At 39.1% G+C, this 15,500-nt stretch overlaps 1 protein-coding gene across 15 annotated transcripts in view; it reads right to left on the bottom strand.

The window, feature by feature from the left end:
* Positions 1-15,500, bottom strand: part of PLEKHA5 (pleckstrin homology domain containing A5) — a 211,389-nt gene that overhangs the window by 101,640 nt on the left and 94,249 nt on the right. The window contains exon 4 of one of the 15 annotated variants that reach the window (XM_074357666.1): positions 3,571-3,697. The exons of 13 other annotated variants lie outside the window; for them this stretch is intronic. In XM_074357666.1, the coding sequence (XP_074213767.1) occupies positions 3,643-3,697 (55 nt within the window). In that variant the 3' untranslated portion in view covers positions 3,571-3,642. Of the gene's footprint in view, positions 1-3,570; positions 3,698-5,098; positions 5,199-15,500 lie in introns of those variants that run through there. One more of the 15 variants, XM_074357664.1, reaches the window with a different exon arrangement.

Raw genomic sequence — 15,500 nt, 5'->3', positions numbered from 1 at the left:
TTAATGGGTGAGAAACCAGATACACCAATGTCTTTTCCATACTGTGTCTAATGGCGCTGAATAATGCAAAGCACTAAATGTTCCATCACTTGATTACTATTTTCATCTTCCAGGTCATTTAATACAAAATCTCTCAAGCCAGAAAAATACTAGTACAACATCATTTCTTTCTTTTTTTGTTTGTTTGTTTTGGTGGTGGTGGGGTAATTCAGTTTATTTATTTGTTTATTTTAATGGAGGTACTAGGGATTGAACCCAGGACCTTGTGCATGCTAAGCACATGCTTTACCACTGAGCTATGCCCCCCCCAACACCCTACTTCTGATTGTGTTTTTTCCAACACTACTGAGCAATTAACTCAATTTTGACACTGCCTACCTGGAGATAATGTCAGGACCCACAGGTTTAAGGCTCAGTCTCACAAGACTGTCCCCACTTTAGACACCAATCACAAGTCCAGGTGGTGACATGTGCTTCTGACCCCCTGGCTATAAACTGGAGGTTCCCACGACCCCCTTCTCAGGTTTGACTGATTAGCTAGAGCAGCTCACAGAACTCACAGAAACATTTACTTACATTTACTAATTTCTTATAAAGAATATTATAAAGGATACAGATAAACAACCAACTGGAGAGGTATACACTTTACAAAGGTAAAGTAAGAATACTCATAGGTTCCTTTTCCTTTCTCCCAAATTTCCAACTTTATTCATCTTGGCATATCAGCCACTATATATCTTCATGACTTAAAGAGAAACATCAAGGTAACACTAGTTACAAAAGTAAATTAAAACTACAGTTGGCCCTCAGTATCCATGGGATTTTGGTTTCAGAACCCCCCCCCCCACCTTGTACCAAAATCACAGATGCTCAAGTCCCTTTTATAAGATGGTGTAGTATTTGCATGTAATCTACATACACAGCCTCCAGCATGTTTTAGGGGGGGGTAATTAGGTTTGTTTGTTTGTTTGTTTATTTATTTATTATTTTTAATGGAGGTACTGAGGGTTGAACCCAGGACCTCATGCATGCTAAGCACGCACTCTACCACTGAGCTATACCCTTCCCTGTCTCCAGCATACTTTAAATCATCTCTAGATTACTTATAATACCCAACATTATAAATGCTATGTACAATAGGCAAATTCAAGCTTTGCTCTTTGGAACCTTCTGGAATTTTTTTCTCCTAATATTTCCGATCCACAGTTAGTTGATGTGTAACCCTCAGATAGGAAGGACTAACTATACTTCAAAAATATGGTGTCTTCCACATCCTCATTATCTTCTGTTAAAAGGTGGCAATCAGGCAAAGAGTGAATCAAGTCACAGCCACTAAACACTCATACCCAAGGATAGCATGAGATAGATTCTAAATGCCCCATGAACTTACTGCACGGGTAACCACTACACCAACTGAAGTTTAGTGCAGAAACAAATAATATGTCACCAAGGAAGACAATCACTGTGAGTGCTGGAGTTATCCCCACTTGACATAATGTAACAGTTCAGATATTCTCAATTTACTACCCCCAGAATGTTCAAGGGTTGTTCCACACTATCAGCTAAATTCTATTAGACCTAAAATTTCATAACACAGCAAACCCTTGGAAAAAATAGTCGGAAGAGCCGAATGATTTAAGAATCAGATTAATCCACAAACACCTGCTTAGAAAGGAACCAATTATAATGACAAAGCTCTCTATACCACTAGTCTTCTTCCCTAGGGAATGGTAGCTACTAAATATACTTGCTTACTAACAGGACTCAGAACCTTCTACTTTGAAAATATTCAGTTCTCAGGTCATTGAGGAACAAGCTGGCCCACAAGTCCAGTTTAATAAGATACTGACTTAGCCATTTTACATTCCCTTTAATTTACTTCTAATCCTTTCTAAATTCTACTTTTTGTGTGAGATTGGTAGCCATGACTTCCTCCTCATGAACAACTCTGTCATAATTTGTGTATCTCACCAATTTATACTATTTTGGTCCATCTCAAACGTTACCTCCTCAGAGAGATATCCCCTAGTCTCTCTCACTCAGGGAGCTGCAGAACTACGTATTAGGAACAATTAGCATGACCACCAAAATCTGCAGTCATACATGCCCAATCTCAAAGAATCTGCCAGTAGGGATGTATGTAAACGATTCTGCAAAATAAACAGAACGTATATACCCTAATAAATATACACATTTATAAAACCAAATGCAAATGAAAGTGAGAGAGACAGTCTGAAAGGCAACAATGATCTGGGCATTAAAACTGATGTTCTTTTTTCCCTTCCCCTACTATCAAATGACATCTCAGCTTCAGAGCTATAAGTGAAAAGTCTGGTTGTATCCATATCTCCTTTGACTACATGAACTTTCAAACTATCTCTGGGTGCTTTCACTTGATAGGGAAAAAATGGATTCTGCTTAGCCAATTTTTTAATAGGCTCTGGAATCTTTAATTACATTTTAACACTAACTAGTACAATTCTAGAAAAATTCCAGGTCAAAGTGTGTGTGTGTACAACAAATGTAGTATGAAAACTTTACTCCTTCTGTACTTCATGCGCAATGGTAACTAATATAAAATTAGATTTGGAAATACTTGTGCTTTATAAAAGAAATCTTAAATTCTAGCATGATAAAAATAGACTCAAGAACACACTGGTGAATATGAAATAGGAAAACAACAACCAAGCTATATGAGTAAGAAACAAATACAAATTTAGATCTAATCTCCCTCCCTGCCTGGGTCCTAGCTTCAACTCTGAATGAATAGACATTTTTGAAAAGTTTGTGACTTATGTTCTACCTGTATATAGACTGATTTTCATTCTAAAAGAAATCACAAAATCTAACTGGATTTCCAGAGAGTCTGATTTACCAACAAAACATCTATTATTCAAGTATTAAGTCCATTCTACACTCAGATCATCTGCCTAGAAGAGACATGGTCTGTTTTTGATGCAGGAACAGAGTCAAACATATGGCAGTGTCACTACTTTCATTATCATCAAAAAACAGGCCTCAAAGAGACTTACATATAATGGCTGCTTTGTGTGTTGGCTTTATTTACTCAGTAAGAAACTCTCGCTTCCTCTCTTGTAAGGAGGCAAGAAAACATGAGTGTTTTAAAAAGTTTTACTACCGTGAAACAGGACAGAATAAATTATGGAGACTCATAATTGAAACACAACCTGGGGACCAAAGAGTCTTTCATATCTACACCTGACTCAAGTCCTCATAAGTCATCCTTTTCTCACCATAATATTACATAACAGACACAATCAGGTGATCTTGCAGCATCAACTCCAATCAAGACCATTTGCCTGTCAAAGCCAAGTTTTACTGAGGTCTGAGTATTCCTCCTTAAAATGAAAAAAACAAAACAGGTTTAAACTTGCTGCACTTCTACACTCACATGTATGGCTCTGGATGGGTAATTTGTTTTTACATCTCATTTGTATAAATTCCTTGGCCTGCAAGTTTTTTTCTTGTTTTAAATGAAAATACCTTAATTTTGCAAGTTTACTGGAAATGTTATACATACTGCTGCCTAGTGTTAAAAAAGAAAAATCAGACAAACTTGGGTTGAGATTTAATTTTCTTGGCTACTATTAACAGATTTAAAAAAATTCATTCAACAAATATTTATCGAGGATGTTGCTTCTCCTGAATAAGCATTTGCTTGGGCTCCGTGGGAGAACTAAAAAAAGAAAGAAAAAGAAATGAAATGCCCAAATTAGTTGTGGGTAAATAAGGACACAACTAAAATACGAGAATATGAAATGCTACAGCACAAATGGATTCTGGAACCAGACTGCCTAGGTCAGAATCTTAGATCTGGCCTTAGGGAAACTCCTGTACCTCTCTGTACCTCAGTTCTTCATCTCTAAAGTGGGTATAACAATAGTATCTTGCTCACAGAGTTGTTATAAGGATTAAATGAATGCAAACATTAAAGCCTAATTTACAACACTATTTGACACATATTCAGAGCTCATTAAGCTATAATAATCACTGTTCTGAAAAGCATGTGGATCAAAAAAGCAGAGCATAAACCCAGAGAGGATGGGTAGAATCTGGAGAGCAGAAAATAGGAAAGTCATGATGAAAAAATACTGTAGTAAAAATGAGATGATCAGTTTGGCTTTGTTATAATGCAGTGGTTAGAAGGGTGAGTGAAGGGCAGGGTTGAAGGTTGTGAACAGTGGACAAAGGAGCCTGGCTGTTACAAGGTGGGCCACGGAAAGCTGCTAAGGAGAGGAGATAAAGATCAAAGGAGATCAGTGGGGGGAAGGTATATCTCAGTGGTAGAGTGTGTGCTTATGGCATGCACAAGGTTTTTGGTTCAACCCCCAGTAGCTTTATTTTTAAAAAAGGAAAGAAGGAAATGAGATTTGATAGCAAGTTGACTCAGTTCATATTACTGTTCAGATTTTGAGTGAAAACTTGCAATGAACTCTCAACACAGCCAACCTCCAGTAAGTGCTGTTGTGGCGGAGACTGGGCACCGCCACCCACTGCCCGCTCTCCCTCTCTAGCTTCCTTCATTCAGGCCAGCAATGCACCCAGCTGAAAAAGGACTCCCTTTCCTGACTTAACACTGCATGTAAGTGAGGCCACATGAACGAGATACAGCCAATGAGATGTAAGGAAGTGTCACGTGGGACCCCTGGAAAGGATGCTTTAAGGGAGCTGACTCAGCTAGGAAAGGAATGCTTTTGCTCTTCTGATTTTATTCCTCTTGGTCATAATGACAGCCACTCTGGGCCATGAAGCAGCCTTGAGAAAGGAAGTCTCAGGCTAAGATGGGGAAGCAGGAAAATGACTCTAGGGCCCTGATTCCAGTCCTAGAAGGCCTGTTGATAAACGACTCTGTTTAACTACTCTTTAGCAGGTCACTCTTATCAGAGCCAAATAGATTTTCCAATTAACACAGCTAATTACTAAATGTTAGTACAACTCATTACAACTAAATTAATATAACAACAGTGTCCCTAAATTCAGGGATCTATGTAGTTCAGTCACCCTCCCTGGACTACCTTAATTTCAAAGACGCCCGGGTTCCTTCCTGTATTCCCAGTACCTGGCTAGGAGCTTGCTACAAAGCAGGCGTTCATCAGACGGAGCTCCAGGGTGCTGAAGCTGCGGGGCTGGGGCCTGGGACCTGCTGGCAGCACTGATCCCGCGCTGCAAAGGGAGATCTGACAGGACACGCCAAACACCAGTGAGAAGCCACAGAAACCCTGCAGGGTTAAGAGCTCCTCCTTCTAAACCCTACTGCCACTCCCGAGAGCCTTCTACAGATTTAATACACTTTAATTTCCCTTCTTGCCTGAATGTTTGACTTCGATTTCTATGACAAAAGAGTTCTGAGTAAGATAATGTATTTAGGAAAAAGTGGTTTACAAAGTATTCAAAACAGAACAGGAAAGAAACAGAACAAAAAATTCCTTTTCTCAAATTATAAAATATTTGCCATCTCTAAATAAAGCTGCTAAATAAACAGTGCAGAGAGAACAAAGGACAAATTTAAAAACTGTCACATATATTTCGTATCTTTGACAATCACTGTTTCAGTATAAACTTAGCTTCTGAAATGTGAAATTCAAATAGTTTTTTAAATTACCAGCAGAAAAAGGGCAGCAGTACTTAGACTTTAAAGTACTGAGAAATTTAGACGCTTGACTTAGGTCAGTGGTTCCTAAACTCAAATACTGGTTGCCTCAGAACTGGTTCAAAACACACATTTCCAAACCAAACCCCAGGAGGTTCTGACTCAGCAGGTTCGGGCCGGGTATTATGTTCTAGGCCACAAAACTACTTTCCGGGGAAAATAGGCTTGCGTAGCTGATATGCACATGTGAACAAAACTAGGGAGTATTTCTACTCGTTTCTTCCCATCTTTATCTATAATTTATATGATGGACTATAGTTACCTCAACTGTAAGTGGAACGAGTTTCAAGAAAATGTCTCAGCTCTTTTCTATCTACAAAATTCCTGAACTTTACATGTAGGAATTGCGAAGTATAATCAACAGTCCTCCCCCACCCCATTTTATCAAAATGTTGTCTGTCTTTCGTCTGGTATGAGGCAGGATGCTTTTAGTAACAGAATGCCCAGTTAAAAAGTGGCTCAAACGATGAAGAGTTTAGTACCTCACGTGTCAAGAAGAGCCTGGCAGGGGGGTCTCTGGGGTGACAAATTCAGAGGCTCAGGTGGTGGCCGCCCCAGGCTCCTCTAACTTCTCTCTCCTGGGCCACAACCGCCACTGCAGCTCCAGGTATTGTGTTCTTAACGGTAACGAAGGGAACGAATTCCTGTCTTAGGTTCCTTTTTTTAAGAAATTGAAGAAAAGGTTCACAGTTCTTCAGCTTAAACCAATTACCACTGCAAGGCACAGGACTCACTCCCTAAGAATTATTATGATATATACCCTGGGGCTTTGGACTTTCGCCTTCCAGAACGCAGGGAAGAAACCACCACTAGAACAGCGTCTGGACTCTTTCCAATAGGAAGGAAGGTGGAGGGAAGTATGGGCAGCAGTGTATTAGGCACCAACTGGGGTCCATCACATTCTCAGACAGACTAATAAACCATGCTTAAACCAATCAAAATGCAATTCAGCATGGAGAAGCCAGTTCAGTGCGTTAAATGACTGGAAAACATTAGCAATGAGCAACAAAAGGAAGGCTATGCTGTCAACAGAAAAAGAAACAAAAGATGTACCCAACTGGAAACTGGAAGGATAGAAACCCACTTCCTTATGCAATAAAATGACTGTCAGTCAAATCAAAGACATCTTGAAAATTACTAGTCAGGAATGTGTTCCTGCTCTAAACAATCTGCATGTCCATTATTCTCTGATTCCGAGGTGAGCTAAATGTGTCAACAGTTATTCACACATTAGACACAAAAGATAAAATAAGAAAGGAATAGATATAATAATTTAAATAACAGCAAACGCAGTTCTTAAACCCTGTTCTTAAAAGTTTTGTTCAGAGGCCTGAGGACCAGAGGCACTAGTGGCGTAACAAATCATAGATACTCGAACACAAACTTCAGCAGTGGGTCACTTTCATAGGCTTCCTTTGAAATTTTTCAAAAAACAATATAGACCAGTGTTATCTGACCAAAAATAAAACATCCCGACTGTTTAGAATTTCACCTGGAAGCCCCAGAGTCAGTTCAGGATCCCAGTGTAAATACGTAGTATTGGCAGGAATGCAAAAGCGCAGTTGCTATGGAGAACAGCTGAGTGATCCCTCAAATGACTAAACACAGAATTACCATAGGACCTAGCAATTCAACTCCTCGGTACAGTACCCCACAGAACTGCAAACTGATACTTGTACACACATACTCCTAGCAGCACTGCTCCCAAAAGCCAAAAGGCAGAAACAATCCAGATGTCCATCAACGGGTGATAAGTAAACAAAACGTAGCATTTGCACACAACGGAATAGATTATTCCGCCACAATAGAGGAAGAAGTACTGACAGACACTCTAGCATGGCTCAACCTCGAAACCACTACGCTATGTGAAGGAAGGCAGATGCAAAAGATCACATATTGTATGATTCCATTTATAAGAAATACTCAGATAACATAAATCCATAGAGACAGATACCTGATTAGCCAGGGACTGGGGGAGAGGGGAAAACCAGGAGTGACTGCTTAATGGGCACAGGGTTTCCTTTGGGGTGATGAAACTGTTTTGGAACTAGCGAGACGTGATGGTTGCCTACCACTGAGAATATATACTAAGTGTCACTGATTTGCACACCTTAAAATGGCTCATTTTATGCTCTGAATTTTACAGCCATTAAAAAATAACTGATGTAGCTGTAATATGAAATATGTAAATATCTGGAGGAAGCCGTGCATTGGAATGTAGTCAATCCTGGTCAAAGTATTTCAACTTGCTTTAATACAGTACAGCATTCTGCAATTCTTCCTTTGACTGGATATAATCTGGGATCTTCTTCATTACCTCTAATATTCAAAGATTTCAAATGTAACTCTACATACTGAAATTCAGATTAATTCCACAATTCAAATGGTATTGCCCATCCAGCTCGTTCTAGAAAAAGATAAATTAAAAAGCATTCTGATCTAAATCACAAATGAAAGAAATCCTAATTGTCTACTGTTACGGAGAGACGTAGGGAAATTTCTTGGTAGTTTAGAACCCTCTGACATCACTTTATAAGGCTGTTTTTGCTTCTCAGGAGAAAGACGGGATAAACAGATTGTTACTGCTGTTGTTTTAACAGCAAGGTTCTGCAAGGATCAGAGGGGTCCTTCCAAGAGGGCAGGCCACACAGCAGTACGTAACATGGGAAAAGAACAAGCCATGCTTGCAATTCTACATTAAAATTCCACAAGTTCTGGAATTAAAACTCCATCTTTGTCTAGAAATGTTACGTGTTTGCAAGTGTTTTAGGTGTGGTAAGCAGGTTTTGCGCTGCTCTGGAACTTCTGCCCCAGGAAAAGTCATGAAAGGGGCGGCTCACTTCTCCCCTGCAGAGCGGGAGCTGGCTGGGCTCCGGAGGCGGGCAGCAGGCACCCCTCTCCCAGCGGGCAGCATCTCTCAAGGTGAGCAACACCAGCGGTTCTGGGGCCATGAAATTTTCAGATATTAAGATCCTTACCCCTGAGGGAAACAACTAGAATGAGTCGTACAGGCAGTAGCCTGGTACTTCACCTCGAGGGAATTAAGAGATGGCAAAAACCCTTTTCACCAGTGTCTGTCCCGTATTGTCTTAGAACTGCTGTCCCACTATGGTGGAGAGAGGAGTGACTCCAATTCTGACAGATTCTAATACATTTATAAAATACAAAGCACACACATCCCACAAGTTAATGACACAAATTTTACTTTTAAAATATACATGTATTTTAAAGCCACATAATATGGAAGCCTTATCATATTAACTTTATTTTATCAGAATACTGATCACTGAAAATGCGTTAAGTGGTAATAGTCACTAAGGTAAACTGTCTAAAATTCCATAAGTTAGCTGTATTTATTTAGGAATATTTCATGCAATTCTAAAACTGAAGCGTATTTCAGTTTACATACAGTTTTTGGCAACAAATTCTTTCCTAAGAAACTTCATATGAAACTGTCTGGTTATAAAGAAGGTAATATTCCTTGGGGTGATGTTTTACCAAGAAATAAGTCTAAAGGTGGACAACTGGCTTCTCTACCAAATAAGAGCACCATCCACTGACAATATGGGCAAGTGAGAAAAGGAGTTAATGGTAGGTTTCTGCCCAGAAAAAAAAAAAAAAAGCAAAGCCGAGTTCAATTCAAGCCAGAGTTCCCCAACTTCAATCATTCCTGGACACTTTGAGATTCTTCCATATCTGAGTATCACGTGTACTGTTAACAGTATTTGAGAGTTATTCACAAAGAAAAGGCAACTTTAAAGAGTCTCATCCTGAGCAGAATCTGCAAAAACAAAAGTTTTATCCACTAGCTGTATTTTTCTAACATGCCATAAATATTAATATGAGAACATTTCATTCAGTACTACCTTGCTACACTGTAATTAACTTTAAAACTCTTCAATATAAAAAGTGGAGGAAGGCAGGCGGTTAATATATTAAATATGCTATCATGACTCCACATCCAGGGGAACTAAGATGACCATTACACAAGCACTTCGAACATCACCCTCTAAATCTGCATCCAAGGGCTCGGTAATTAGCATAAGAGATGTTGGAAATACTTTTTTCATGGTGAAAGAGGGATGTTCAAATATGTGGATGCCTAGAAGGTCTTTGCCTAAAAAGGAAACAAGAATTTGGCTACCCCCGTGACCAAACACCTTTGGAGTAGTGGCCCAGGAGAGAATTTCATTTGGGTCTTTCTTCCTCAGTAAAGGATTCTGCTACCCAAACTCTTCAAGTTAGCTGGTCCCTCTGACAGAACACTGTTACATTTGGAGCAAAACTTTCTTGTAAGGTGCTTGCTGGAATGCCTAAGACGGACACAGGGTAGGTCTTAACCATTCTTACACAAAGGAGTAGGTTAAATGACGGTTTTTGTACCTAACGTGCTGGTAGTGTGCGTAGCAGAGTTCAGCCCAGGACTTGCTTTCAAGCACTAACACAACTGGGAGCAAGGCGGCAGGGACGGAAACACGCGCGGGTCACATCTACCTGGAACTGTCAGAGGCCACCGCTACTCACCAGAAGAATGAACAAAGGCAAATGCCCAAATTGGCTTAGCTCACAAATCACGTTGTATATTACCAGTGACATGTGAGCCATGCTTTGAGAAATGCACAGTAGTTGAAGGAAACAAAAAAATTTCACTCACATCTAATATTCTCCCTGCCCCAGTAAAACAGTAAGTATTTAGGAACATCTTATGGACTAGGTGAGATGACTCACAGCGCAAAAATTCAGGCCAAAGCAAACTGGCAGCCCAATTCCCCAAAGCGTGGTGTCCAGTGACATGAGCACCACTAGGAGGGCACAGAGGCTCCCCCACCCCTACCGTATGATGCTTCACCCAACTGCACATATTTACAGTGTCCGCCTGGCTCTCTGGCATTGGGGCTTGTCAGCCCAGAGTTAGAGTGGCAAACAAACCAAAACCAAAAACAAACAAACAAAAAAACCCTGATGTACTTACATTTCCAAAAACATGTATGTGTATACTTCTGGGTCTGACTCATGCATGTATCTTCCCTGGCACTGACTTTCCACCTCCCTTTCTTGTGTATTATTAATTTATTGTCTCCTTGTTACAAGCCTTTTCAAGTTCTTCATGGGAAGGGGCGGGTTATGAATTGATGGAAGTTTCCAGCGCCCGAACCAGCTCTTCACTGATCCACTATTTCAATCAACATTCACTGAGTGTGCTCGGCAGTAGGGGGTGTTGAGTGTAAAGGGAGCACGTGTACAAGCGTGCTCTGTAATCTCTAAAGCTGAGAATGAACAAATCCTTAAATTCGGTACTGCTTCATTTTCCAAAGACACTTCTGTCAAGATTTCTGTCAAGTACAGAAATATTTGGTGTACATAACAGATAAATTGTAGGCACTGATTACAAAATGAACACAAACATGCCTGGACCCAATTCATCTGTAACTCTGGAAAAATTAAAAAGTGCATCTTTGTCTGAGGATTGTACCCTATAATCTCAAAGAGAGCTGGACAGGTAAAAGAATATTTTTTATTAACTAAAATCCACAGTTTATTCAGATTCCCTTAGTTTTTACCTAATGTCACCTTTCTGTTTCAGGATCCCATCCAGGGTACCATGTTATGTTTAGTCGGCATGTCCCTAGGCTCCTCTTGGCTGTTGACAGTTTCTCAGAGTTCCCTGGTTTTTTCCTGACCTTTGAGAATAAAGTGTTCATGTCCAGTGTCTTTTGTCTTTAGATGCCACTCATTTCCAAAGTCACTTTGGTTAGCATCTTTCTGCCCCATACCCTCCAGTAAGGCTGTGTCATAACTTGTAACAGTTAGCTTCTTTTGGCACAGTATGCATTCTGTCCTGGTATTCCTTGACCTCCTAAATGATTTTTAGAATTTTCATACAGTTTGGTTTCACTCTTTGTGCCATCAAGTTCAATAGGTTTTGTCAGGCAACCGCAGTGACAGTATCACACAGAACAGTTTCAGCACCCTAAAAACCCCCTGGGTTCAACTCTTCCCTCCTTTCCCTCCAAACCCCTGATCCTTTTACTGACTCTACAGTTTTGCCTTTTCCACCACATCTATGGCAATTATACAGTTAGTAGACTCTTTAGGCTGGCTTTTTTCACTTTGCAATATGTATTCAAGATCCACCTATGTCTTTTTGTGGCTTGTCCATTTCTTTTTACTGTTGAATCATACTCCATTATTTATGGATGTACTGGTCTGTTTATTCATTCACCTATTAAAGGATGTCATCTTGGCCGCTTCCAGTTTTGGCAATTATGAATAAAATGGCTATAAACATTCATGTGCAGGTTTTTGTGTGGACATACATTTTCAATTCGTTTGGGTAAATACCAAGAAGAATGATTGCAGAATCGTATGGTAAGACTGTTTAGCTTCGTAAGAGACTCTCAAACTGTCTTCCAATTTTGCATTCCCACCAGCAATTAGTAAGAGTTCCTGTTGCTCCACAACATTACCAGCAAATGGTACTGTCAGTTTTTTGGATTTCAGCCATTCTAATAGGTGTGCAGTGTTATCTCATCATCATTTAAGTTGCAATTCCCCAATGACAAATGTGTTGAGCATCTTTTTATGTACTTATTGGCCATCTGTATATTTTCTTTGGCAAGGTGTCTGCTCAGATCATCTTTTGCTCATATTTTAATTGGGTTGTTTGTTTTCTTACTGTGGACTAAAGATCTTTTTAATGAAAGAATTATTTTTTGGTTCAGATTTACATAATTTACTAGAGAATAGATTATAAATCAATCATTATTTCATCTAGGTCATCAAAAATGGAACCAGTAAACTATTTGAGCCTTTTTTTTTCTTCTTTCTTTCTTTTTTTAAAAAGAAGCATATGAAATGAAATCAACCTCAAATGTCACAATCTCTTATGGAGAAATAATTAAAGAAATTAAGGTACATTCACAAACAGTGTACTACAGGGCTTTTAACACATTCATTATAGATTCTGAGCACTTTTTGGCTTTATAAAAGATATAGGGCTATATTGTTTAAAATATGAGCCATGTTATGGCATAGCTTGCCCACTGCCAGGGCTTTGGCAAAAACATCTAAGCTCCACTTCAATACCTCAGTCAAGCTTAATCATGCAGATTGCAAGTCGGCTGACTGATCATTTTTCTCAAGCGGTACTGGGCATTTTACCTGGAGATGCGGCTAGTAACAATTTAAAGCAAATTAACTTCTCTATTTTCTGGAGAAATTACAACTGCATTTAAGAGTCAATGTGATAAAAGCATTCAACCACTGGTTTTAAAAAAATTTTACTGAAGAGATTTTTGACTTTCTCTTTGTGTGAATTTGTTTTTTGAGGAAAGGAAAAAAAAAAACACCTCTGGCAAGCATATGTATTAATTGCTCTTCCACTGTGTTTGACACAATCAGAAATAAAGGTGTTTGTACTGTTTCCATTTTTTAGTGACTCTCCCCTTCCATAGCCACCAAAACCAATTGTATAAGACATGGTATTAGACGTTTTTCCCTGAATGACAGCAGAAACTCAGGCTGTTCATCAGGTTGAAGGTCATTTTTCCCTCTGAAAAAATTCATAGGAAAAAAAATTTACCTAAAGCCTAAAACCAGAAAGAATTTAATTGTATTTTTTAAATATAAGGATATGTAAAAGATTACATTAGTTTGCTTTTTAAATACGAGTAAGTGACCTATAAGCATTCACTACTGAGTAAATTAGTCTTTCTATCTAGATTATGACTGTCAATTCATGGTAGGAAGTAAAGCAAGAAACAGAGGTAATCCAGAGCAGTATATATCAAAATGGAACACAAACCTTTTATAGTTGTTTCTAGAAACCAAACAAATCACACACACAACCAAACAGCAGACCCCCCCCACCAACTAAACAACAAACAAAAAACAGTCCTAAGGGATTAAAAATAGAAATATAATCAACAGACTTGTTATTGAGAGATATGATTGCATTTCAAGTTTCAAAATATGATCACATTTTGTGGTATTTTATACTACATCTCACTACACAAATAGTAGTGTCTTTTAAAATGAATAATACTTATTAGTATTTTTAAAATACATAGACATATAGAAGAAAATAGAAGAAAAGAGGCCAATGATTCCAATGCTCAACAGCCTGCTGACATACAAAAATAAATAAATGTATTATGTACACGTGATTTGGTAATTCAAAGCTCATTTAGGCAGAGTGAGAAGTGAAACAACCCATCTGACCCTACCCTCCCAATCCAGGCAACCTTTCCTATGTTCTGCTTCAGATGCATCAATTTACTGAAATCCCCTCCCTCCCTTTCCCTGGAGTGAAATCAATCATACAACTTTAGATGTATTTTTTTTAATGGAGAAAATATTTTATGGAGAAACATTTCTATTCTACCGCATTTTGGGATCCTGTGACTAAGATCATGAATTATTTTAATACAGGAGAATATGTTGTTATCTCTTGTTCTTGTTTGGTCTTTCCCAAATGAGAATAAAACTTATTTATTTCTCATTCTGCAGTGTCCTTGACAACTAGGTTAAATATTTGGTAGTATTAAAAAGAAAAGTCACGGGTGTCCCCAACTTTTTAATTAAAAAACAAATCAAGAGCTGGGGTTTATGCAGAAATAACAGTTCAGCTATGTGACACTGCAGAAATAAACACCTTGAGAAAAAGTTACTGGTAACCTCTGTTCCAAGTCTCTGCAGAGCACTGTCTCTGATACAGCTAAAATCATGCCACTCGACAATCCCATTTCTCTTTAATTCATGCCCCCACCTCCCAGAGAGGCTACTTTCCTCCTAGTCTCACCAAGTCTTGGCAGATGACTTTACTCTCTAACTTACTGAGATAACCAGCATCGCCTGACATGTGTTCTTTCATGACTACAACCTGCCACCTGTGGCGGTCAGCTTCCAAGACGGCACCCAATGATCCTGAACCAGAACCAGCCAGCTGATCTCAGCAAATTTCTGATCCACACGGGTGTTCACTGTTGTTTTAAACACCGTATTTGGGGATGACCTGTTATGCAGCAATAGGTAACTTAAAGTGATCCATTAATTTTTCTCTAAAGCTTGCCAATATTATTTAAGTTTTCTTAAATGTAAAAGTACTCTTCCCTCGGGTCTTCCATCTTTCTCCTTCTGCCCAACTTCTCTAGAGTCCACACCAACTGTGCTTCTAAAACTGCTTTCTCAAAGGTCAATCAATATTCTCATAATAGCTACATCAATGGTCTCTGTTTTTTTCTCACCCGTTTGAGGTCTATGCAGCTTTTGACGACTGGAAATCTTTATGTCCTTGGCTTCCATGACACTGAATTCTCCTTAAGTTCTGACCCACGCTCTGTTTTCTTCACGTGCTGTATTTTTACTCATGTCCCTTAAACACAGGTATTTCTCCAAACCCTGATTTCAGTCCCCTTCTTCTTCCCTCAGTAGGCATGGAAGCAACCAGCACAACTGAAACAAATCAGGCACCAGTGTGCTCGGTCCTATGCCAACCGCTTCACACATCACACGTATCATCCCATCCTTGCTCAGCCTCTCCCTCAGCTCCCTGGTGCCTAAATATACTCTACGATGCTGGCCCGGCGACCACTTCAGTCGGATTTACTTTCCTTCCTCAGGAGTGAATGGCATCCAGATACCTTACTCTGTTTCACACTGGGAAACAGCTAAACCAAAATTCCATTATAGCAATTCTATTGACTTTTATGTTTTGCCAAGTTTGCATTTAATGATGTTCTTTAGTTTTGAACTTATTTAATCTTATTTTATTGATCATATTGTCATACCTTTCGCTGTAAGTATTGTAGAAAAAAACCATATAAATGAA

This window comes from Camelus bactrianus, chromosome 34, assembly GCF_048773025.1.
Source record: "Camelus bactrianus isolate YW-2024 breed Bactrian camel chromosome 34, ASM4877302v1, whole genome shotgun sequence".
NCBI classification, from domain to species: Eukaryota; Metazoa; Chordata; class Mammalia; order Artiodactyla; family Camelidae; genus Camelus; species Camelus bactrianus.
This window is presented reverse-complemented; position numbering and strand designations above follow the sequence as displayed.